The sequence below is a fragment of the Carassius gibelio genome, chromosome B18, assembly GCF_023724105.1.
Source record: "Carassius gibelio isolate Cgi1373 ecotype wild population from Czech Republic chromosome B18, carGib1.2-hapl.c, whole genome shotgun sequence".
In the NCBI taxonomy this organism is placed as follows: Eukaryota; Metazoa; Chordata; class Actinopteri; order Cypriniformes; family Cyprinidae; genus Carassius; species Carassius gibelio.
The window spans coordinates 4,326,927-4,353,065 of record NC_068413.1 but is presented as its reverse complement, the minus strand read 5'-3'; the positions used below and the strand labels follow the sequence as shown (position 1 = coordinate 4,353,065).

The 26,139-nt window shown below is 35.5% G+C and overlaps 1 protein-coding gene across 8 annotated transcripts in view; it reads left to right on the top strand.

The window, feature by feature from the left end:
• frmd4a (FERM domain containing 4A) overlaps positions 1-26,139 on the top strand; it is a 129,337-nt gene that overhangs the window by 59,724 nt on the left and 43,474 nt on the right. The window contains exon 1 of one of the 8 annotated variants that reach the window (XM_052581631.1): positions 9,157-9,809. The exons of 4 other annotated variants lie outside the window; for them this stretch is intronic. In XM_052581631.1, coding sequence (XP_052437591.1) covers positions 9,669-9,809 — 141 coding nt within the window. In that variant the 5' untranslated portion in view covers positions 9,157-9,668. Of the gene's footprint in view, positions 1-9,156; positions 9,810-26,139 lie in introns of those variants that run through there. 3 more of the 8 variants (XM_052581629.1, XM_052581630.1, XM_052581628.1) reach the window with 3 other exon arrangements.

Genomic DNA, 26,139 nt, shown 5'->3' with positions numbered 1-26,139 from the left:
CAAAATCCATCCACTTAACTGATCTAACTCGAATGTCGTTCGCACATGCCGCAAAACTCTGCCGTGACTAATGTGAGATTTTTTGATAGCCAGGCTGCTCTGCATTGAATGCATGTGCAAGAACTTGCCAGGAGAGAATGGATATGGCAGTCTTCTTAATTGTGGCCCAGTTTTACCATCTGAGATACTACTATACCTGCTGAGATATGTTAAAAAAGACAGGCAACTTTATCTGAAATCCTGCTGGTAGATACATGTCAGATACTGTACATGTGGGCCAAAAAGTCTGTCTTAGATCTGTGTGCTTTTGGATTTATTTTATTATTTTATTATATATATATATATATATATATATATATATATATATATATATATATATATATATATATATATATATATATATATATATACACTTTATTTCGCTTAATTTGTTTATCTGCCTTTAAAATATGACATTAAACCTTTGTAAAATATTTGTTACATAAATTTATTGTATAAAATTTTGATTTATAATTTTACATATTTCAATCATTTATATGTAAACACGCACATATGCGTGTATATATATGTGTGTGTGTGTGTGTGTGTGTGTGTGTGTGCAATGTCTGCCAATCATAAACTTCCATCTTACAATTTCTTGCCTTCTCTCGCACTTTCTCTTCCATTTCTCCAGCTGTCTGTCTGCAAGAAGGCATGTTTAATCTATAATATGTCCATATGGGTCATAACTAGGGGACAGATGTCTACCATCCTGTTTAACCATAAATTATGAGCTGTCAGTCGGAGTGCAAACGAGGCAGAGTAATGGTTCATTCAACCAAAATGATTCTGAATGATGAGTTGAACAATATTAATTTACTCAATGAATCACCAAAAAACTGGTCACTTTTAGACTAATGAAACAGTGGAAATTCGCTCGGATTTTCTTGACTTCTCCTTGTGTTATCATTAGAACGTGTCTTTAGGCTGTTACATGTCTTTAAGAGGCAGCGCTCTTTATAAAGGACTGTCGTGTGGTGTGAGTCTGTCTCACTGGGTTGTGTTGATTGGCTCTTTTGAAACACAGTTTGTAATTTAGGGATTTCCTGTGAGGATGGCAGATGAGGTTTTGGGGGACGGCAGTGGTTGATAAGGCATAACCATTGCTATTAGCAGACAAAGTGATTTAATCAAAGGAACAAGGGCTTCATTCTCCTTCTCTGATTACTAGGCTTCTCAACCCCCCCTCTTTCCCCTCATTGTTTATTTCCTTCCCCTTGTCTTTTGTGTTTGCGCTCTGCCATCTCTCATTTTCATCTGTTTGAGTGATTTTGACTCACAGCTCCCACAGACAGCAGACATACACCACAGGATAATCACAGAGCCAGAGAGGCTTTGTCAGAGAGGACCAGTTGTTTTGGGAGACTCTCATGAAAACAGATCTGTCTGTTTAATGCTATTTAAGTTGAAATGACTTGTACAGGCAAGTTGATCAAACTTAAACATTTACGGCAATAAGAACATATTTTTACAATGCAAGCATGCAGAACATATATATTTTGAATGAGAAAATTAATCCTATTTGCATTGTAAAAAAAAATGGAATGTATAGGTCAGGTAAGATTTATATATATATATATATATATATATGTGTGTGTGTGTGTGTGTGTGTGTGTGTGTGTGTGTGTGTGTGTGTGTGTGTGTGTGTGTGTGTGTGTGTGTGTGTGTGTGTGTGTGTGTTTGAAAGAAGACTTTTTATGCTTACCAAGGTTGCATTTATTTAATCAAAAATACAGTCAAAACAGTGGTATTGTGAAATATTATTACAATTTTAAGATATTTTAACATATAATTTATTCCTGTGATGTAAAGCTGAATTTTCAGCATCATTACTCTAGTCTTCAGTGTCACATGATCCTTCAGAAATCATAATAATCTGCTGGTTTGGTGCTTAAGATACATTATTTTTATTATTATAAGTTATTATATTCAATATCATATTATTATCCATGTTGAAAAGAGTTCTAGTGCTTAATATATTTTTGGAAACCGTGATTCATTTTTCAGTTTTTTGATTAATGCAAAGTCCAAAAAGAGCATTTATTTCAGACAGAAATGTTTTGTAAAATTATTATTTTTTTAAATAGATAAAAACTGAATAAAAATATTTTGAACAGTAAATATAATTCTAATTAATTAGGTAAAATAATTATACATTTAAAATAAATAATAAAATTATTAAAATATATACTATAAAATATTTTAAAATATATAATTATAAAATATGTTTCTTGAATGCAGTTCATGCTGTTTTTTATGCATTATTTTATTAAGAATTGATGGAAGGAAATGCATTTAATTGTCACGGAAATAATGTTATAGTGTGCAAAATCTTAATGGCCCATTAAAAGGTCTTCTTTTCACTTGGTTTCAGGGTGAAATATGACATGGATATGTTCTTGATGGGTTTCACCCTTATACAACTCAGTGTTTTATGATTAGACTCCTAATAACTTGTGCGTAACTTGAGTTAAGTGTTTGTGTATGAGATGTTTCTTCACTGAAGGTTAATGTAATCATGTAGCTGGAAGGCTTTCCGTAAGACTAAAATCTTTACGCTTGCTGGTCATTTGTGACAGACAAATATGTTCTGCTTCATTAGATTGAGACAATGAAAGAAGCGCTGTTCTTTTTGTCTCTTTTGCCCTCCACTCATCCCTTTTTTCTTCACTCCTCCTCCATCTGCCCTACTCTTTTGCTTACCCACGTATTTCTGTCATTCATTTACCATTTCATCCTCTTCTATTCTATTTCCTGTCCTTTCAACTTCCCACTTCCTTCTTCTCCTCCTCCTCCTTGTTTCCTCTTTTTGAGTCTTTTTTAGGTCAAATTACAAATTTATCTCAGCATGTTCCTCTGCTATAATATGGTGTGACCACTTGCAGAGTTTTCGAAGCCAGATTTTCAATCCAAGGCTCTCAGCGAAATAACAGTAGCAGTTTGGCTGTGGAAAACAGTTCCTTTATACCTTGATGTTTAGGGGGCCGCCGGGGTTCTCCTTGGAGATGCTTTGTTGCATTGGGTGGAATCGCTGCTGTGTGTGTCTTTTAATTGGGTCTTGTTTTGTGTGCTCCGTAGAGTTTGTCTCTGGGCAGTGTGCTAACTCTCGGCTAAAGCAGAGTGCTAATTGAGGCTTGTTAAATTTAACCGTTCTGTTGCCTCCCATTATGAAGCAGGTCAGGCATGATGCAGACAAAATGTGGATTAATATGCAAGTGTGTGCTTGAGCTTGTGCAACATCAGCCGTCCTTTAAAATGCTCCAAAGTAACACATTTACAGCTGCTAATGCATTGTGCAGTGTCTGTAATCCAAAATGTGTAGAAATATGTGCGTGTTTGTCTTTATCTAATTTATATTATCTTTATTCATTAAGGCTAGACTTTATGCATGTACACAATAGCATTTGCTTCTGGCTTTGACAAGCATTTCCATCTGATATGATGGCACATTTTAAGGAAACCATCATGAGTACTGAGATTTGTTCCCTGCTGGGAAAAATACAACCTTGAACCAGCCTAAGATAGTTTACTGGTATTAGCTGGTCTTAACCAGATTGGGAGACCAGCTAAGACCAGATAAAACCAGCAAAACATCTCAGTAGTTTAAACTAGTTTAAAGTGGTAATTCAACCTATCTGTATTTTAAATGCACCTAATTGGTCTTATGGTGAATTTTTCATTCATGCTTGATTTATTTTTAAATCTTTGTGTTAATCCAAATGTCAGAACTTGATCTTCCAGTGAAGACTAACTTCTCAAATCATAAATCATATTAAACCCCGCCTATTTATTAAAATTGACTGATAGGTCATGAATGAAAATTCTGTCGACACAAAAGAAGACATTTTAAAATTTTCCCTAAAATGAAAATTGTGTCATTAAGACATTGAGACCGTTGACAAAGTAATTATTGAATAAAGTCATTATTTTTGTTTTCTTCGCTTACAACAAGTGTTCCCGTAGCTTCATACAACCCAGATTGCACGTCTGATGGCAGATGGACTATTCTGACCATGACTTTTCATATCTTTTATGGACCGTCACACTGTCATTTACTTGACCGTCTCAAGACTAAATTGTGTTCTGAAGACAAACTGAGCTTTTATGGATTTGGAACAAGATGAGGGCAAGTGATTAATGTCATTTTGGGGTGGAGTAACCTTTTAAGGAATGCCGGTGACCAAACAGTTTCTGGTCCATAATACACTTTCATATTTTTTTGTGGTTTGGACACCAACATTCTTAAAAATATCTTCTTTTATGTTCCACATAAGAAAGTAAGTCAAGGGTTTGTAATGACATGAGGGGGAGTAAATGATGAAAGACTTTTCATTTTTGGGTAGACTTTCCCTTTTAATGTCATGATGCAATGGAAATAACTGTAGGGTGGGCACTTGGTTCAGTCCATCAGTTGAATGGAAGTGGATCTGAATATGATCTCACAGTCGACTCTGAGAAAGGGGTTTGGTTTTCTCAGCAAGATTACCAACATAAAGCAAGAATGTATTTTATGAACATACAGCATGCATACAGTGCATCCTCATACTTGCATAGAGTACATTTGAGGCCTTAGACATAGCAGAGTTGATGATTCCTTCCAATTAAATGTAAAAATATTTTTTACTAATAACATCTAGATGATAAATTGATCATTTAGAGCTTTGTCACATCATCATGTACTAGCTTCTCCACTTGGGCCCTCAAGAAAGCTCAACACATGCACGCACACCAAGCTGCCGCTATCACGTTTATTGTTTTCCTCTCCATTTAGACAACCCCTCAAGCTCAAATTGATCTTTGGAAAGAAAAAAAAACATCCCATAGCACACACACTCATGCACACAAGTGCATATACCCCTCACAAACTTCAGCATGTGAATGCTGCAATATCAGCTGCCCTGAAGGAGCCTGAGAAATAGAATTCAATTCCTCCTCACACACAAACACACATTTCTTCATACCGGTGGAAGATATGAAGTTTGTTCTGACTACTTTGAATATTAGATAGGAATGCAGCCTATTCATGAACACACACACATCATCCATGTCTGAGAACATAAAGCTTTTTAAATGAGTCCAACCTCTATGTGAACTTGACGTCTACTGGTTTCAATTAAGTCTCATGTTCTGCTCACAGAAACACCCGTGCATGATCCCAGGGTCAGCTGGGGTCACATTCATCCCCCAAAACAGGATGCATCGGCCCCCAAAACGTCCCGAATGTCTCTAAGACATGAACAAGTACAGAGCTTTATGCTAAAAATAAGAGTAGAGAATGGATCAGTTCACATGCGCAGGAACTGGCCTGTCATAGAGCATTACAGACACATTTTGACTCATCTCTCTCTCTCTCTCAATAGTCTATTCATGCCATTCTGGGGGTGTGTGATGGTGTGCCTGGGTGTTTAGGAAGGAAATGTATGTGCTTTCTGCTGGTGGTCTTGGACTGGAGTTACACCAGGCTTAATTCCACCGGCTCAGTGTGTGTGCGGCCGCCTCCTCTGTGCTCTTGTGGGTTTGCGCTGTTATATTATAATCCTCATAAATATGTATGCTCACAGAAAGATTCAGGAGCAAACACTTATTAGCCTATATGCAGAATGAAGTAGGTCACGCTCTCACATATATTTGCACGTGAACATAAACTTCAAACAGGTCTGGTGCACTGGGACAGCAAGTCTTGCTCGCCCTCTCTCTCTCTTTCACCAATCTATTTCTCTTTTTTGCTTCTGTGTCACATGGTACTGAAGATGCCAGAGGTTCTTTTGTGTGTTTGGGTAAGAAAGAGCAGGAGAGGGAGAATTTGGGAATGATATAGAGCGATGTATTGTTGCATGCTTTCGATTAGCACAAAAATGTCAACTCTCGGTTTGAGGAAAACATGAGGAAAAAATGTTTTCAGTAATGCTATTAAATTATATGACACTCACTTCAGAGGTCTATGTATCATGATTCCCTTCACATTTATTGTGACCTACATTTCCTTTGGGTTTCTTTTACATCTAAATAGACAGATAGCGTTTGTGTGAAAGGTACATGGTCGACAACTGTCTTTGTGTGTCTAAAGGCTTGTGCACACCAAGATGATTATTGCAGAAGTTTAATGCCTTGTGACATAGGGTGCCAATTTGAGTGTGCACCGACGTGCAAAATGGCAGACGTAAAAGCATAATAAAAAAAAAAAAAGCCTTGTGCTCATTTTTTTGTGTTTGACGCGCCGCGTTAAAAACTGGCTGACCAATGAGATTGACGCTTTTGTTCATGTGCCTGGAGCTGCTGAAATTACTGTAAAACACGTCTTGGTGGAACTCAAGCATAAAATTCAGATCAAATAGGATTCAATGTGTACGTCGATGAGATGCGTTGAAAAATGTCTCGAAAAATGCTGGCGATAAGCATGTGTGATAATCGTCCTGGTGTCCCACAAAACAGACCACTTACACACACAAGTTTGAGAACTACCTCCATTTCTAAATATTTGATCCTGTTCCTGCACACAACAGCTCCTGACACACATTCACACATTTAAATGACAACAGATGACATTCTCACCCCTCAGGAAGCAGCAGCCGGGGACTCAGAAATTGGAAAGAATCAGGGAACGCAAATTCTGAAAATTCCAATAGAAACACAGCAGGAGAAACAGGATGCTGCATATTTCACAATTTAAGACATCATGCTGCTTTATTGTTGGACAACTTGTTTTCTGTTGTTGTGTCCTCATTTCCTTCAGAGAAAAATCAAAGGAATTCCATGCACAACTATTGCAATATCACTATAATCATTTTTATTTTATTTTATTTCATGTGGGGAACATTCACATCCTAGCATCGTGGAACTTTTGTTTGTGCAAGCTCTACTTGTTTTTTCTCATTTTCAAAAAACTTGGTATGGCATTTTTAAGCAACATTTCCCAGGAAACCCTCATGGATTTTTGTGGTTCACACGTGCATGTGCTTTTCAAGTTCGACATGAGATAATTTCAGACTTCAGATGCAATCACTTCCATTAACCAAAACCCCATAAATTAAACACATCTTAATATGAAATTCATGATTTTTTTCAAAAAGGATCTGTTTTTCACATTGAACAGAATTAAAGGAAAAACATCTGCATTTTGTAACAGATCATTAAACATTCAGTTGAAGCTATTGAGACGGTTCTCAGGAATTCTGTTTCTCTCTCTCCCGCATGCACCTCCTTGAATACTTTCACATTTATGCCTTACAATAGTACTACCACACTCCACATCGGGTTTATTGTGCACAAATCAATATGCATTGAACCACATAAAGGCAGGACAGTAGCGTGAATGAGTTATTGTAGCTGTCCTGGTTCTATAGTACAACCGGCCTGTATTTGGCCTTCAGTACCACAGCAGCATGAACACAAATAGAAACACATGTGCTTCGCTGCTCATTCATTAGACTTCAGCTGTCACTGACTGTGACTGAATGAGGTTTGGTGTCAGACAGTGTCATTACACTCTCTGTAATCATATGATTTGACTATTGTAAAAGCCAACAACGTTTCTCTGCCTGCACCATAGAAATGTGTTAGTTAATCTTTGTGTAGCCTTCAGAATGCCACAGAGTTATAGTTAATAATGTAAAAGCAATACATTAATGTGGAATTTATTTGAAAAAACAAGTATGAAGCTTAATATTTATTGTAAATACATTGGTGGCTAATACCAAGCCAGGTTTTTTTTTTTTTACTGCATTCATTTTTTTAATACCTACATGGCATTTTAACTGAACATATGGCCACCATGATAAATCTTTTATTGATCATGGTAAATCCAATATTGATGTGTGCAAATTTGATCATATGCTATGCCAGCATCAATATGAAAATCCTATAGATCACTCCCAAGACGGGAAGCATTTTTAATCAAGATCAGACGCTGTTCAACTTTGCTTACTATTGACCAAGGCTTTCTGTTGAATTGCAAAAAGAAAAATGTGCTGTGTTCAAATCACAGTATCTGCTGTTCAGGCTGAGTGCATGCGTTAGGAATAATTAAAAGAAAGATTTGTTTTTTTTACCTGTTTACATATCTAATAAGGCATTTAAACAAAATACTTAAATAGTAAACAATTTGTTATAATTTGTTAATTTGTTATATTACCATAAATACAGCAGTGAAAGTATGTACGATTGACATCCCTACTAGTAAAAACTGTGCTCATAAGAGCCCAAGACAGTGAAAGTCGGTCAGCCAAGTCCACACTGATGGCTAACCAACACTAACCAGCTTAATCCTGACCCCGTAACCTTTAAGTCCAGTTTATCCACTACCAAACTAGCTTAGACCAGCAAATGACTATAAATAACAAGCTTCAAGCAGCTAGAAACCACATAAGATTAGCCACCATTTATCCAAGCTCAATTTCCCAGTTGAGAGTGTGCTTTGTTTTATTAGCTTCATGTTTGCGGAGTGTCAAAAAAATCCTTAATTATATAGCCTATTTAAATTTTATTTATGTATTTATTCATTTATTTCACTAATACTGTTGCACTAAGGCTAGTGATCGGAAATATATAAAAAATATATCGATTTTTTTAAAAATGTGTATTATTTATTTATCACTATTACCATTGCCAATATAGAGTTAGTGATTTGAAGAAACTCCTGACTAGTACTTTCAGACGTGCATGAAGTGTTTATTTAATTCTTTTAATTTAAAATGACATTTATGTATTTCAAATTTTTTTTTAAAACTAAATCTATAGTATTACTATATATATATATATATATATATATATATATATATATATATATATATATATATATATATATATATATATATATATATATAAAATGTTAATTCATTTTATACTTTTAGGTTTAGTAATTTGATCAAAGCTCTTAATAGTACTTTTTTTGGATGTTGGAGGGGTTTTTGCAGGTAAATGTTTATTTCAGGTAGTCTGTAATTTAGGGGCTGGATCTGGATTGGGTGCTTGGTGCCCTGAGAACGTTGACACAAATGGCATGTCCCACTCCAGATCTCTGGAATCTGGACATCATTCCAAACTGTTTATGAGAAAATAAGTTTTGAACTCCCATAAGTAGCGCTGTCTGCTGCTGTACCACACTGGGAAAGCTGAGACACACATATCGAGTATCTCATCAGTTGTCTGGGGCCAATGAACCCGAGCAGGATCTGTCCTGCGGGGAGGGACAACTGTCCTTCACTCTGCCCTAGATGGGCGTCTCAGAGCATCATGCAAGCTTAAAGCCCCTCAATGCCCTGCTCTGGGACTGTTGCTTTAAAACAAACAAGAGGGAGAGAGAAGGAGGGAGAAAATGACAGAGAGGGACCAATAGTTCTCTATTTGTGGGAATGTTTGTGTTGGGCGAACCAAGAGCTGTTATTCTGGGAATTTGTCCTGCAGTGGAGCGAGAGAGACCAGTGAGAAGACCAGATCTGAGTCACACAGAAGTCACAGTCTCAGTCTCCCATGGGGCATTTCTGAGGATTAAAGGAAGAAGCGATGAGAAAATGAAAGAGGAGAACGCAGAAAGGAGAGCAGCATTACCTGGGGACGTTTTCTCCCACACACACCTGAGCTGAGAGGGGATTATTGGAACACACACCTGTGTACCTGTGTGCTTGTCAGTCATGGAGGCCATGCTTCTGAGTCTGGGAGAGAGTATGTGCATGAGGCACAGTGCATTGTGGGATGTGACCTCGGCCACCCTCAGAAGATTGAGGCACACACATATCAGAGCTCCTGACATCCTGGTCCGAGCCGTCTACCAGGTATGAACAGGATTGGTCACTTTGAGTCATTTTCTACAAACCATCTATATATCTGTTTAATAATATACTTATATTTAATCCAAATATAATATATAATAGATAGAAACAATAAATAACAGATAAAATAATGAGATATAAAATATTAATTGTAGTTTGAAATATAAAATAAATAATTTATATTCTAAATAAAATATAATTTTTAATTCAATGTTTTAATTTAGATTTGTATACATTATCAACATATTTTGTTGCTTAAAACTATAGCTTAGGGTTATTGATTTCAATAAACTCCTAATCCAAAGTACTTCAACATGTACAGTATTTCGTCTCATTCTGGTTATTTGTACAAGCATGAATAATATCTTAAATCTGACTTATAATTTAAAATTACACAATAAAAGGGTAGTCTTACAATGTTAGCCATCTAATTCATAACTGTTTAATGTCAGTTACAAAAATGTGGACTGGTCCAGTTTGAATCAGAATAGAGAGACAGAACTGCAGTGAGTTTTGCATGGACAGGTGCCACTCACATTTCACCCAAAAAATGTAAAACTCCAGTGGTTGTTTTGTCGTCCTTTTTGAGTTCATGCCATTATCAGGTTGTGTTTTGAGCTATACAGTGTATTAGTGTTGCTATGGTGGTTTCTAAGGGCTTGAGTCACACACTGTCTCACGGTCATGAAAACAGCTCTCCACTGGAGTCTACTCTTCCATCTATCTGTATGTGTGTGTGTGTGTGTGTGTGTGAGAGAGAGAGAGAGAGATCAGTATTCAGGTTGTGTCTCCTACCTTCCTACTGTGTGAACAGAACACAGCAGAGCGAATCTCAGAGTTTGCATCTCGCTGTGACATACCTGAAGAAATGACAGCTAAGTTTTTATCTGTTCCAAGGCTGATGTATAACAGGCTGCTGCTGTAGAAACAGAGCCCACAGAGACGAATAAAGCTGCATATCCATGGTTTTATCATGTTATTTCATAAACATGGTGTTCCTAGAAGTATTTTGGAGTACAATGTAAATGCCATTATATATAAATAATATATTGACTATAATATATCCAAAACTGTACATATATGTAAAGAGTTTATTTGCATAAACAGATAACTTAGTTTTTTTTTTTTTTGGGGGGGGGGGGGGGGGTTCAAAAAGCCAGTTTTTGTTTTTAATGATGTTATGTTTTCTTTGTGTTTTATTGTGTTAGTTAGCTGTATTTTTTAAAATTATTTTTACTTAATCAAAATAACCCGACTGCAGTTTAATTGAGATTTATTGAAATGCACAATGAAAAAACATGATTTTTGAAAATTTCACATACGAAGTTATCTGTTTTTGCAAATGAAAAAAAAAATATATATATATAATGTGTGTGTGTGTGTGTGCGCGTGTAAATATATATTTACAAATATATATATATCTACAAATAATATATAAATATATTTCTTATTTTATTTAGAAACATTCTTAATGCTTTAAATTGCAAAGGTTTACATATATATATATATATATATATATATATATATATATATATATATATATATATATATATATATATATATATATATATATTGCAATTTAAAGCAGTAAGAATGTTCCAAACAATATAAATTTGTAAATATCTTTTTAGTTTTGAGACATTTGCGTAAATAAAGGAATATTTTGCCCACTAGTAATGTATAATATATAATCATATATATTTTTTATTATATAGATTAAATGTACTTCAAAAGTCTGCAGTCTTCTTTGTGCAGATGAAATCAACAGGCAGATGAAGAGCCAAGTGACTTTTGAACCTCTTCATGTTAAGCTTGACCATAGAAATGACCACTTGAATCTCACGATTACAAAAAGAAACAACAACCCTGTATAACCTAGGAGCTAATCTCACAGAGACCTCGCAAAGTGACCTTTGAACTTGACCAGAGGGTTTTCTCAGTGTCTGCAGTGTCATTCATGCTGTTATTGTCTATAAAACCACACACATGTACAGTGTGATGGTAATGGCTTTAGCAGGGCCAGTAAATATGATGAACATACATTGTGGCACATTCAGGAGATGCATTCTTTCCACATCTATACACACACACATACACTTTCCTTACAGCCAACAGTGTTTGATCCAGCAGGTATTTCCTTGGGAGACCCTTCACCCCCCTCTCCCCTTTTCCTTTCATTCTACTTACCAGAAAAACAAGTCTCTCCGTCTTTCTTTTTAAAGCCCAGCACAGTCCGTCAGGCTCAGTAAGGGCATTATCCTTGCATCTTAATACACTGCCATAGAGCTGCTTTTGTTCCATTTAAGCTGTTAATTGTGCGTCTCTCAGAGGGTGTGTGAGAGAACCAGTGAATGTGAGTTAGAGCGAAGACTCCCGAAGTTAGTTTAGTGCTCAGCATATAGTTTTATATACATTTTGCTCCAATATATATAACTGTTTGAATATCCTCACTTTTTCTGCGCAGCATATTCTGATTTATAGTACACTGTGAAAGGAACAGGTTAATGTCATTTTACTAACAAACTAGTTGTTTGCAGTTTCTGAATACAATGTATTGCATACTAGCTACTGAGATGTTAGTGTTGTAATGGTGTTACCATGGTATACTATAGCACTGATAATTTATTTATATATTGTTATTGTATTTATTCATATTTTGAATTATTTTATTTTTAGATTTTCAGAACTTTTTATCTAGTTGATTTAATATAAATGTTGTTGTATTTTCATTTGATTAATTTATGCATGCTACTGTAGGAACCAATGTTATTTTAGTATTTTTTATATACTTTTATAGTATTTGTTAACATAGTCAATTGACCTTAATTTTAATATTTTCAGTTTTCATTTTAGTTTTGTTATTCGCTTTTGTCTTTTTAGTAAGTTTGTATATTTCTATTCAGCTCTAATTTATTTTTACTTTTGTTTAAGTCATTTTTTTAGTAAGTTGTATTACTTGTATTACTGTTAGATGTCAAAGCAACATTTCTAATTTAGTTTATTTATTCTTTCATCCAAATTGTTTTTATCTAATATTAATATTTTATTTTATTTCAGCTTTATTTCAGTTAAAAATAACAGAACTGATTGGAGCCACAGCATATTACTACTTTGTAAGGCATGTTGCGCTGAGAACCATGGGAAAGGTCCATGAAGGAATTTCCTTTTCTTAAATCGAGTCTCATTGTGTGTGTGTGTGTGTGTGTGTGTGTGTGTGTGTGTGTGTGTGTTTCAGCAGTCTTTCCTGTAGTGTTTTCCTCCCTCTTTTTTAACTGACCTGGCCTAAATTTGAGGGAAATACCATTTTCTCCAGTTTGATGGCAAAGTGCCACCCCTGCAGCTGCTGATGAATGGACTCTTCCACTTCAAGCTCTGTAGAGAGCTCAGGTCTGGAGCAGGACACACATCTATTTTTCTGAGTCGATTTCTCCCTTCGGCCCACAATCTGTCAGTGTGTTTCCCAGCTGCAGAGCAGGTAAATGGGCCGTGCTGCTCCGGAATCCTTCCTGTCTCACTGTGATATCAGAGAGGGAAAATTTACGAGCCTTCTGGAGCTGTTCGGCCTTGTCTCATTCCAAACTGGAATGCTCTAAACATCACATCAGACTCAACCAAACACACACGCTGATACGCCACAGCTGTATTTATTCACAATGGTATTTTCCCAGAACATAATGTGTGTTAATCTCTTTGCACATTCTTCGCTGGTGATTTCAGGCCTTTCGTTTGGAAGTGGTGTTATCATGGTGATCAGAGTGTGTTTATGTGTGTGTCGGAGCTGCTGACGGGGGGATTGTGTGATTGAGTGCCTTATCATTTCAGACGTTTAGGCCTGAGATGCTGTGTGGGAGTGTGCAACTGCAAGAAACATTTAACTGTTTGTTGTGATTCAGAAATGCAAATAGGTAAAGCAGATGCTGAAAATGGATCTAACCGAAAGAAGGTGATGAAATAAATATGCAAGTCGAACAGGTTTCCCAGATATTGCTCTTTCATGCCGCAGGAGATTTACAGGAGTTCTTAATTAAGCATCATTTAAAGTATCAGCTTAAAATCTCTATAAATCCTTAGGAGAAATAAAAATGGACTCAGTTGTTGACCTATGGAATTATAAATGAATTTGGTTAGCATTGGTCTTGAAAGAATGTGTAAGAAATGCTTACAAGTTTATTTTGAGATCTTTGAATTTGGGTGCTGGATTTCTAATGCAGTATCTAGTGGCCAGGGTGTTCTGATTGGTTGCCAGTGCGTTGCTATGCAGTTTGAGAGAGTGTTTTAAATGTTTCTGGTGTTTTGATTGGTTAGACTGAAAGATTAGGCTCTTTTTTTCTTTTCTTTTTTTTTTTTTTTTTTTTTTAAGATTAGGCTCTTCCTGAACCTATGTTTGGAACTTCATTAAAGTGCCTCTATTATGGGTAATAAAAAGGTTAATATTTTGGTTTTAAGAGTCCACAACAATAGGTTGACATTCATGCAAGGTCTAAAAACATCATCTTATAATATGCATTTATTTTGACCTTACTTGCTCAGCAACTCCCAAATGATTTACTCAACGATTCATTTTTCCAAACTCCTCCCTAGTGTGACGCTAAATCTGTGGTGATTGGTTGATTTTATTTCTATTTCATCTTGCCTGTGATGCATGATAAAGCAGTGTTTGTCAGCCCTGCTGCTTTGTGTACAGCGTTACCGGGGAAACCACGCTTCAAAAGTGGCACCTAGTGGTCAAGAATGAATTTGCATTTTTATAAAGACCAACAAGTGGGAGGCAATATGCTAATATTTCATGAACATGAAACAGCTTGGGAATCGTTTTAAAAATGACTCAGTTCTATGATTCAGAGTCGACTCTTTCTTTTGAGAGACAATAACTTTATACATGGAGCACTTTCAGATTGCAAACTTTGCAGGATGTTTTCATTCACAAAAATTCATAATGAGGCACTTTAAGATGTTTTGGTTGGTTTCCAGGCTGTTGCTATGCAGCTGCTAAAGTGTTTTGAATGGAAAGCTTTTTCTTTTATGTGGGAAAGAAAAGTGTATTAGATGCCATGTGTGAATATTCTTTGCTGTCACGCATTCTTAAATAAACACAGTCAGTTGTAGTTGACACTGAGAGGGAATTTTATCCAAGCATGTGATTTTTCCATGAATATAATTTTTTTTAGTCATATAATAGTGGTATAGCATAAATATTGATTAATAGAAATAGCCTTTTTTCTTTCACTGTAATTTAATCATGCCTTACTGACAGATTACTTTGGGCTCAATCCAGTAGTTCTCTAATCGTGTGTTTTCTCTCTGTGTGTGTGTGTGTGTGTAATCTAGTGGGATTACAGTCAAATGCATGTGATTAGTGTGTATTACCCATAAGGCCGGGTCACACACATACTGAGATGAGGGAATCCTTGATGTTTCGTGTTTTATGCGATATGATTATATTTGTATCTCTTTGGCATGATGGTGACGTGGATAGAATAAAAGTCTCTATGTCATTTAACAGCAGTTGATAATATGCATGAAATAAGATTTTATTTTCACATGAATTAAATTGCATATTATTTTCACATTAATTAAGCTGCATTTTAAATTGCCTGCTATTTATTTTATTATCACGAATGGCTTTTACAAATATAGTTCTATGAATACCTCTGAATGGCATCATAATTTGAGTTTGTTTGTTTCATGAATACAAAGCTTCATCGTAAAGAATGTGGATTCTAATTTAAAAAGTGAAATAGAAAATAAAAGTGTACAAACACTTATAAATGGATATAGGTATATAGCTATAGTATATGTAGCTATATATATTAAAAGTCTTGTACAAGAAATTTTCACAAAAGAATATATTTTATTAATGCTTAAAACCTTGTGTTTAATATATTTGTGAAATTGTGAATTTTTTTATGTGATTTTTTTGGTGCATTTTTTTTTTTTTTTTTTTTTTTTTTTTTACATAAGTACATCAGTTTAATGTACTGTACAAAAATAATCATTTAAAAAAAAAAGAGTGATATTGCCCCTTAGAATAGTCCTATTTGTTCATGGGCAAGAGGGGAAGAGATTCTTCTTGAACAGACTTTGACTGACCTCTTCCATGAGCCTTGGCGAGCTGTCATATTCAGTTGAAAACCGGCATATTCCAAACGGAAAAGCCCTAATTACTGTCAAAATCTCCCACATCATCCTCTGTGACCTATGACCTGATTCAGCACATCATTAGGCTGTATTAATATTTCATGCAAACATACTCTCACATGCTCAAGCCTAATCTGAAGACACTTAATCTGTGTGTCAATAATTCACATCACTAACATAATAAATAAGTCAGTAATTTAGTTACAGGTGAATGACATCAGTATGTGTTGTGTCGTTAAAGAACAAGACTGTGTTCATAATATTCTGTTCTATGCACTATTTTTTTCAAACACAGAATGTGACAGAACATCATTCCATTTGCTACATTATATTGTCACATGATCTCATTAGAAGAATGACATTATATAATAAGAGATAGATGTTTAAAATCAGTTAGTTTTGTTATGCTAAAAATGTAAGATCAAGTTGAGCGTGTTGCATTGTGGGATTCTTTAGCCAGCATAGTGTGATCTAGTTCTATGCTGCGTATTTGGCAAATATAGGAAACTGTCAGGGGATTGCAGACAGAAAACTTGCATACAGCACACAGTATATATACTGTTCACTGCAGTGTGGTTATGTTTGGCTATGGTTCTGTTTTGAAACAGTGGTGTATTTTGATTGCACAGGGAGAATAAGTAATCGATTATATATGTCGTCTAAAAGCAGGATCTCTTGGCTCTAAGGAGTTCCAGATCTGACTTACACAGATTCCAGGAAGGCTCGACTCCAGACATGACAGGTGTGCTGAGATGAAATTTGATTTAGTGCCAGGAATTGAGAGATAAATGCACCTAGAGCCACGTTCTGTTACTATGGTGATACATGTGTCTAATAGTGACATCAGCGCGTCAAGAGGAGGCTGAATGCTGATATATTAGTATTTGAATTGTAAACAAGGATTAAAGAGTGTGTGTGTGTGTGTAGGTGTGTGTGTGTATGTGTGTGTTTAAACAACCAGACATTTTGGCAGGATACCCAAGGCTAATTTGCATTTCTAATCTTGATAAGATACACGGTCTAAATCTCTTGGTTTCTTTTCTTTTTTTCTGTATTATTATTATTATTTTTTATTATTATGGTGATGTAGACTTAAGTAATTAAGATTTAAGTAATTTTAGCAAACTTTCACTCAGGTCTGGCTCAGTTCTTCTACTGTATGTAGTTACCATTTTTATTTATCCACATAATTCCTCACAGATTAAAAAATGGGCTGTAAGCAGCTGTTCACATTGACTCTAATTATGACCGAGAGAGAGTGTTGCTTCTTCCTGTTTGAGAAAGTGATGATATGAAGGGTAGTCAAGGCCAGCTGCCCACTCGTTTCCTCTCTCTCTTTCTGTTTGATATTCTGTCTGTGTACTGGTTAAACTGTGTGATGGGTCATGAAGTTCACTGTGTCTGCAGAGCCTGCACAACACAGCCAATTAGAGATTCAGCCAATCAGGGCTCAGTTCTCACACCTGACCTGAACATACCAGTCACAGCTCCGGTGAGAAACCGTAGAGATGGGCATTTATGCAGCAGCCCGGTCAAAGTGATTGATTTACACTTGTTTAATTATAAATGAGTGAGGGACAGTAGGAGAGAAACAGATTTATGGAAAGTGCCCACTTAGTCTACAATGACAGTGACACACGATGATGTACTTTTGACTGTGTGAGAGAGAAATTCACTATTAAACTGATAACGATTTTGTTGAGGGAGTTTTTGTGTGTGTGTGTGTGTGTGTGTGTGAGTGTGAGTGTGTCACATATTGCATAACTAGTGTCGTAGAATTTTAGTAGAATTTTTTTTTTTTTACAAATCATATTTGTATCATATAGACTAATGGAAGATATAAAAGTGTTTTTTTTTTCTGATTTAAATATTGGCTGCCATAGGATATTTGTTATGTTCATTTACCCTATTTTTACATTTAGACCATATTTGTTGTCGTCTAAAATAATTTATTAAAATTAACATAGGGTTAATTTAGTTGCTTATATGCTATTATAATTTAATATTTTGATTAATATTAATATATTAAATTAGCTTTCATTTTTACTTTTATTTTAAGTTTCTTAATCATTTTGTTTTGCTTTATGTTTTAATAATTTTATGTCCTTTTTGTAATTTCTATGTTTTTTTTATTTTATTTCTATTTGGATTTAAGAGAGTATTAAAATGAATCATGCAACGTGTTTACTAACGCTTGCGCTTGTCAAATTACTAGTATTTGTGCCATTATTTAATGCCCCAAAAAGCATATCTTAAACTATTTTGTGCTTGAAATGGCTGCATTTGTTGTAGCTAGGAGGAGGCACCACAGAGAATAGAGAGCACATGGTTGAAGGAGGATTTTTTCCACACGTATTAATTTATTTGGAATGCCAGAAGAACACATTTGTTTGTGATATATGTTTTATTTATTTAGACAAAATAGTATAGGGTTTATATATACACACACACTGGCCATTTATCATTGGACTATAACATAAATATAAAATAATGATCGTATTGTCCAAATGTAAATTCTAGTGCATCACAAGATTACATTGTTTAAAAATCTTTTCTTTGCAGTAATAAAAGCATTCATAATTGTCATTGCTACCAGGAACTTTGTCAAACTGAGGTATAAGATATAATGTTTCTATCTTTGAAATGGACTGTCTTTACAGACAGTTTAGGTGTTGGAATGGAGCAGTTCTTGGGTGGAATAAAAACATTTGTCAATTCAGAGCGTAGCGCGTATCTTGGGGGGTCCATTATATCCAGGAACACCTGAAGTCCATACACATATATCTATTTCAGTTTAATAAACTGCAGATGTGTGTGTAGCCCAGAAAGCTCCTTCACTCGCTCTCTTTTATCAACAAACTCCAAATTGCTTTAGTTTCTCCAGAATCCCAAGAATGCTTGACCGACTAAAGAAGTCTTCTCATACAGAAATAGCCACCGGTGCTGCATGAAAGCATTCCTCTGAAAACACAGCATGAGAAAACAGCTCAAAAACTCTGAGACTGATGGGAAAAGAGAAAGTGTTTTTTTTTTTATTATTACATTTAAAGGAATAGTCCAAAATGTTAAATTATGTAATTGTTTATAACTTTCATTTAAATCAGGTTTCAAAAACAAATAAAAAGCACTATAAAATACCCTAAAATTAGTTTGCACTTCACATAAAGTAAAATTTTATGAGGAACACACAAAATTCACAGATTATTTACCAAAAATGTCCCACTCTGTTGTACTCCATAATGTTTTTGAGAAGCAGCATGATCTTTTTGTTTCCTTTAGAACATCATGTTAATGAAATGATACACAATTTTCATTTTTGCGGTGAACTATTTCTTTAAAACCTTTGCTAGATAAGGCTTCCTCCTCAATGGATCATCATTCCCAGGAGAGCCCTTTATTAAACACACACGAGCAGACACAGGCTGTGAAGATGAGCGGTGAATGGAGAGAGCAGTGATGTGGTCTGTGGTCAGAGTGTGTAAGAGGCTGGAGGAAGCACAGACTCCACTGCTGTAAGTCATGCTGTAAGCTCTCTCTGTCTTGTGATGTGTGTCTGTGAGGGATCGCTTCTTCTACTCCACTACTCCTGGTTCTCACACACACACTTACACACTCTCAGAGAGCATAGGATTCTGCTGACATGAAATGAAATACACACTTAGTCATGTGAGAGGAGAGGAGATCTCATTTATTGATCCACACAGTTCCTGAGTCAGCAATCTGTTCGTGTTACACACAGACATGTCCCTGTCCTTTATGACTGGTGACAATTATAGCCCACTTTTCTAAAAGCTTTTGTTTCACTGAGCATAACAGAGGTAAAAAAAATTTTTTGCTAAGCATAGTTCTAACTCTAGCTTATATGTTGTTGTTTTTATTCCACAGTTTTTTTCCAGTTCATTTAAATAGTCCTGCAGTCTGACAATGTCATGTTTAAAAGTCTTCCAAGAAACTTAACACACAATATGAGACCAAAAATATGATATGAATTAAAAAGGCAATGTTTAAAGTGGTTTTAGATGTTGTAAGCAATCTTGAATGAGCATTTTTAATAAATCAACTGAGCAAATCACTGAATCACTTAAAGACAGTCTGAACAAATCAGCATTTTTCAACAAATTGGGTGAGTAAATGATTCATTCAATCACTCATTCATACGGTCACTTGATTTGTTTCTGATGTTTGAAAGAACTGGTTGAATGAATGATTCATTGACTCACTCATAAAGACAGTCACTTGTTTTTCTTCTGAATGAATCAGTGTTTTGAACAAATTGAGTCAGTGATTCATTGAATCACTCGAAGACAGTCACTTAATCTGTTCCTGAATGATTCTGAATTTTGTTGACAAGGTTTGAATGATTTTTTTGAATCACTCACTTAATTTGTTCCTGAATAAAACAATGTTTTGAACAAATCAGTTGAGTCTGTGCCTTGTTGAATCACTCATAAACATAGCCACTTGAATCAGTTTTTGTAATAATTATTATTATTAATTGATTGATTTAATGTTTCAGAGAAAGACTCCACAAAATGAACTAAAGTATCCTAAAATGCATGTCACACATAAACATACATGCATAACATTAAATACTGTAGCGTTTTACTTGTCAGGAAGGCTACATATTTGTCTAGAAATAACTCTCTCATAAACATTCACAGCAGGGTCAGTTTCTGTTTGCCTGAGATGGATTTGCATTCAGTCGTTCTACCCTCAATCAATATTCAAAAAGGCGTGAGAACAGAATGACTCAGCTTTTAACAGAGAAAGCTTTACAATCGCATAGAAACCATGGAAAACTTCAAATAAAACTGTAGACGAATATGTTCTAGTAAGTTCCAGTAAACATTATCGACTCAATCGCTGTTTATCTCGTCATGTTTATCTTATTTATTTGTCCCATGTGTTTTCAATGTATACGGTGCAATATATTTGTGTGTGTGGGTGTGTTCATAGGCTGTAAAGCTTTAGATGTTTAGGTTGTGTCTGTGTGTGTGTGTGTGTAGTATACAGGCCAGATGGGAGTAAAGCTGTGCAGTGAAATTACAGCAGGAGAGATCTCACACACGTTTGAAGTGCTCGCATGCGGGTGTGTGTTGCTTTTTTTTTCCACGGATTTAACTGGAAACACATTTTCTTCTCTTATAACACACACATGCACTGACATGAGGCACAAAAGAAGAGAGTAATTCCCGGTCTCTTTGTGCATATGGCCCCCTATTCTGAACTGGCTTCTATACTGTATATAGAGAAGTTACAGGTCTCTTTAGACCATTCAAAAACATTCTCACATACATCTGTGCTCAGTTATGATCCTCAGTAGTCCAATAGCATACACACCTGTACAGACACAGGTGCTTTGGTGTCCATCCCAAAAACGTTGTTGGATAACTATTTCACGGTGCACAATTACTCCTTTAATCCCTTTAAAGATCTGAAACTCTTATAACCCACGGCTAATACATCCATGGCTTTCCCATAAGGAAAATACCATAACCTCACTCACACCTGGATCTGTGAAGACTCTGCATATAGAATTACACGAATTCAGAGTCAACACGAGCACACACTCACCCATGCTCACTGCAGAGACTGTGGGGGATCTTTGATGTGATTTAAAGGAGGTTTTTAACCGCTAAGATTATTCATAAAAAAAAACCTCCACCCACAGCCAACATCCTACACTCTAAAAACTGAACCCCACCAAAGCCCCGTGGCTCGTCCACCCACAGTCCCTGAGCTGAAGATGATGAGAGCATGGCACATGACAGGGCCTACGGTTTGGTGTGGTGTAGACAGTTTTTGTGTTTATGATCCCAGCAGATTTTATGATTGCTGCAAGAAAATGATAGCAGAAAGAGATTCATAGTCCATTTTAAAGAAGATAGACCCCGAATGAAAACACACTCTGTTGTCGCAAAGTCATATGATTTTCTTTCTTTCATGAATGGATACAGAGAAATTGTGAAGAATTAAAACAATAATTAATTATATAAATTTACATTTAATCATTTAGCAAACACTTTTATCCGAAGCCACTTACAAATGAGAAAAATAGAAGCAATAAGACCAACGAGGAAACAACAACAGTATACAAGTGCCATGACAAGTCTCAGTTAGTCTAGCGAAGTACACATAGCTATGTTTTTTAGTAGAATAGAATAGAAAAGAAAGATTATGGGCTCTATCATAGACACGGTGCAATGCGATGCAAGGCGCAGCACAAGTGTGTTTGCTAGTTTCAGTCCGCCGCCATTCGCAATTTCCCGTCCAGTGCCAATTACCAGATTCATTTGCGTCATCAGAGCGTCTTCCGTGTGTGGAATGGACATATTCTTGGGTCTATAAGGTAACAATAATATAATAAGATAACCTTGGTTGAAATGGGTTTGGCTAAAAGAAAATGTTGGTTTCTTCTATACTACTAGGTACTTGTACTATATTGACTGGGTTAAATAGAATTGCATTACTTAAAAGAGAATAAAATGTTAAAATAAAATTTTCATTGACTAAAACTAGACGAAAATAGTTATAGATAATTCTGTCTAAAATAAGACTAAAATGCTCAGACTTTTAGTTGACTGAAACTTGACTAGACTAAAAAGAGTATGAACGTGATTAAAACGAATAAAAACTCAAATGACAACTTCACAAAAAGACTTAAACTAAAACTTAAATTAAAACAGACCAACAGAAACAACACTGTTCACCAGTACTGTATTTATTTGATCAAGAATGCAGAAAAAAACAGTAATATTGTAAAAAAAAATATTACAATTTAAAATAACTGTTTTCTATTTGAAAATATTTAAAAATGCAATTTATTCCTGAGATGCAATGCTGAATTTCCATCATCCTTCCTCCAGTCATATGATCCTTCAGAAATCATTCTGATGCTGCTCCAGAAACATTTCTTATTGTTTTTACAGTTTAAAAAGACTTCACTCTCTTTGCTGGATAAAAGTACCCCACATTTTTGAAAGGTATTGTATATGTTACTTTCTCCCTAAATTAAAATTGAAATGAAAGTTTGTGTGTGAATGTGTGCAGCAAGGTTAAGGGATGAACTCCATCTTGATTCAATTATAGGTCAGCTCTGTTTACATGTAGTTCCAACATTATTGGCCACATACAGCCACAACCTCACATGTAAACGCACACACACACACACACACACACACACAAACACACACACACACAAAATAGCATTCAATCCTCCCTCCATCCAATTTTACAGTTTACATCAGCCATACAACCTGTCCTTATGTCTGCAGATGAAGTGTAACCCATGTGACCGTCTTCCAAAAAATAACAAACCCCTCTAAATATACACACACACATACACCCCGCTTAGTCTACGAGCCTGAGGCAGTGAGACACAAATAACCAAGCTCAGAGACTCCTAACCAAAACCACATTTTCTTTATTGAGAGAAGGCAAGAGAAGTCAGTTTCCCATATATTTTTTTGCGTTTTAAGGAAATTTCAGCCTTTCATTTTCTCAGGGAACATCGCAATCTCCTCTTCTTGTACTCTTCTGGCTGCTTTAGACACAAAAGACAGTACGTATTAAACCAATTGAGGCTTTGGTCTGGCAGACATGGGCGGGATTGGTCTTTCAGAAGTTTATTTTAGAACTTCTCTCTCCCTAATCGCAGTCGTGTGAGCCTGGACATTCTCATTTATTCCGAAGCGCCCCCACAGTATCAAGGGTTTCCTTTCGTATGAATGTTCCCCTCCATCCATGAATAACAGTAAATGCACACACACTCTCCCTGTTTTAAACAACGGGCTCTTGTGACACTGTTCGGACGTGTGCCCAGAGGAAGCAGCCAATAAATGAAGTTAAAATATGTGTAAGATCATGAGGGACTGTTTAAGTTGGACAGTGGTGTTTCCGCTGTGGCTGAGTGTCCAAAATCAGCAGCGATACGAACAGCCGGGATGTTGTGGTTCTCAGTCACCTTGCACTACCTCCATTATGTTTCTCAAAGAACCTTTCAGTGTACAGTTCTTCTAAGAACCATTGTTTTAATATTAATTTTAATATTCCAAAGAACCAAGAAGGTTCCGTGAATGTCAAAGGTTCTTCATGGACCCATAGATGCCATTGCATTGAATAGCATATTGGTTCCCAAAAGAGCTTTCAGTTAACATTTCCTAAAAACCATAATTTGTTATTGTAAAGAACCTTTTAATGATCTAATGAACAGTTTTGACTATATATATAAAAAACACGTTTGTGCAATGGAAAGGTTTTATGGGTGTTAAACATTGCCAATAAAGAGCCTTTATTTTTAAGAGTGCATAAGGATTCAAATTTAGAGCTGATGGATCGGACTGTCATCAGATCCAACAAATACACTGAGATCCGTCTGACCTCAGATGCTTGTGTTTGTTTATTGATGGTGTTATCGCCAGCAGTTGGATGGTTATGAAATGGAAGCCTGCAACCTAATTGCATTATGTTTGGAGTGTTTTTCAATTACTTTTCAAAGGTCTTCCCATGAGTATGCGTGAGAGACTGATGAAGAGAGATGGAAAATCCTGACCCTCAGTGCAGTCTTTCTCTCCATCGTTCAAGTGCATTTAAAGCAGGGCTGAAAATCATTAAACCAACGGCTGTGGAAATGATTCTGTGCTGTATCATTGTGCAACATGGGGATTCTTTTTTTTAAAGATATATCATGGCCCAGTGCAATGAGATGCAATTATTACAGCATGTTATTTATTTGTGTATTATTACATGTTTTTTAAAACCTAAAGGCTTTTCACACTATATGCTTAAACTTAGGTTCTCTTTAAACCCCAGGTTAAGGCCAATTTTAATCCTTTGTTAAACAGAATTACATATAACCTATTATAAATTAAACAGTGCTTAACTCAGTTACTGGTTTGCATAATACACTACAAATCTGTAATGTTAATGCACTTGCGTAGTTTACATGTAAATGTCTACATAGAAAATATCATCTAAAAATGTCAAATGATGACAGAAAATGTTGCCTTCTATTATCTCGTCTTTGCTTGTGTTTCAGATGGACAAGCTGTTTTACATTAAGTAAGGGATAAAATTATGTCTGATTTAAAAACTGAACTAATTCTTTGTCATGGCCTGAGAATGATAGAAATAGCTCTTGTGAATTGCTATGCAGAGTTTATGCACACGGGCTATGACCCTTTAAAGGAAAACACCTTTCAGATTTTGTAAAAGTTTTCGCTGAACCCTCTGCAATGTTGACTTTGTGGTAAAACGACCGTTAGACGTCTGCGTGAAGGAGTTCACACAAATCAACTGTCTCTAACAGTCGGGTTCAGTTTAAAAAGCATCTTTCAAACTATTCCCTCTCCCTTTTACTTTCTTTCGTTCACCCTGGCCAAACCAAACGGGAAGGGAAATCTGAATTAGAAACGGAGGGGCGGAAGAAGTCAGGCAGAGGGAGAGAACGAGTGCAACCCATTCCCAAAAGTTTCTGCTGTGTTTCTACTGCAAATCCAGATGTGGATCTGTTAGTCATTGGTCAGCTTCACAAGAACAAGGAGCTCACAATTTACATCCCGTCTACCTTTTTGTCCACTCTTTCAAATGTTTTAATGTTTTTCCACAGTGCAGAAAATCCCTTACAGGCGTAGAGTGAGATGGTAATACTGAAGTACTTTGATATATAATATACCAAATAGTTACCATGTACATACAAAAAAAAAAAAAAAAAAAAACTACACCATCCTTACAAAAAATGATCAGGTCAGGTAATATCGTGGTGATATTATAGAAATTCCAAAGAGTACCATGCTTTTCAGACATGATGACATTTTTGGACATGTATCTCCATCTGATATTTAAATATATTATTTCAAGGTATTTCCAGAAAACCATACACATCTAAATAAATGGTAGTATTATACTTTTACTAGTGTAGTGGTAAGTTTTGGAGATATGCAATATTGCTGGTGTAATCCAGTGATATTTTATTTGTATGTAGCTACTATTAGTATTGATTAATATTTTTATTTAGCTTTTATATTTTCATTTACATTTTTAAGTAAAGTTTTAATTTATGTGCTTTGTATCATTATGTTATATTTATTTTTTTATATTTATGTTTAGGTTTTATTTTTCAGTTGTTGTAATTTTGTGTTAAATTTTGGTAATTTTGGTAAATGAAACAGTTGCCGTTTACAAAGTTAAAGTTTTT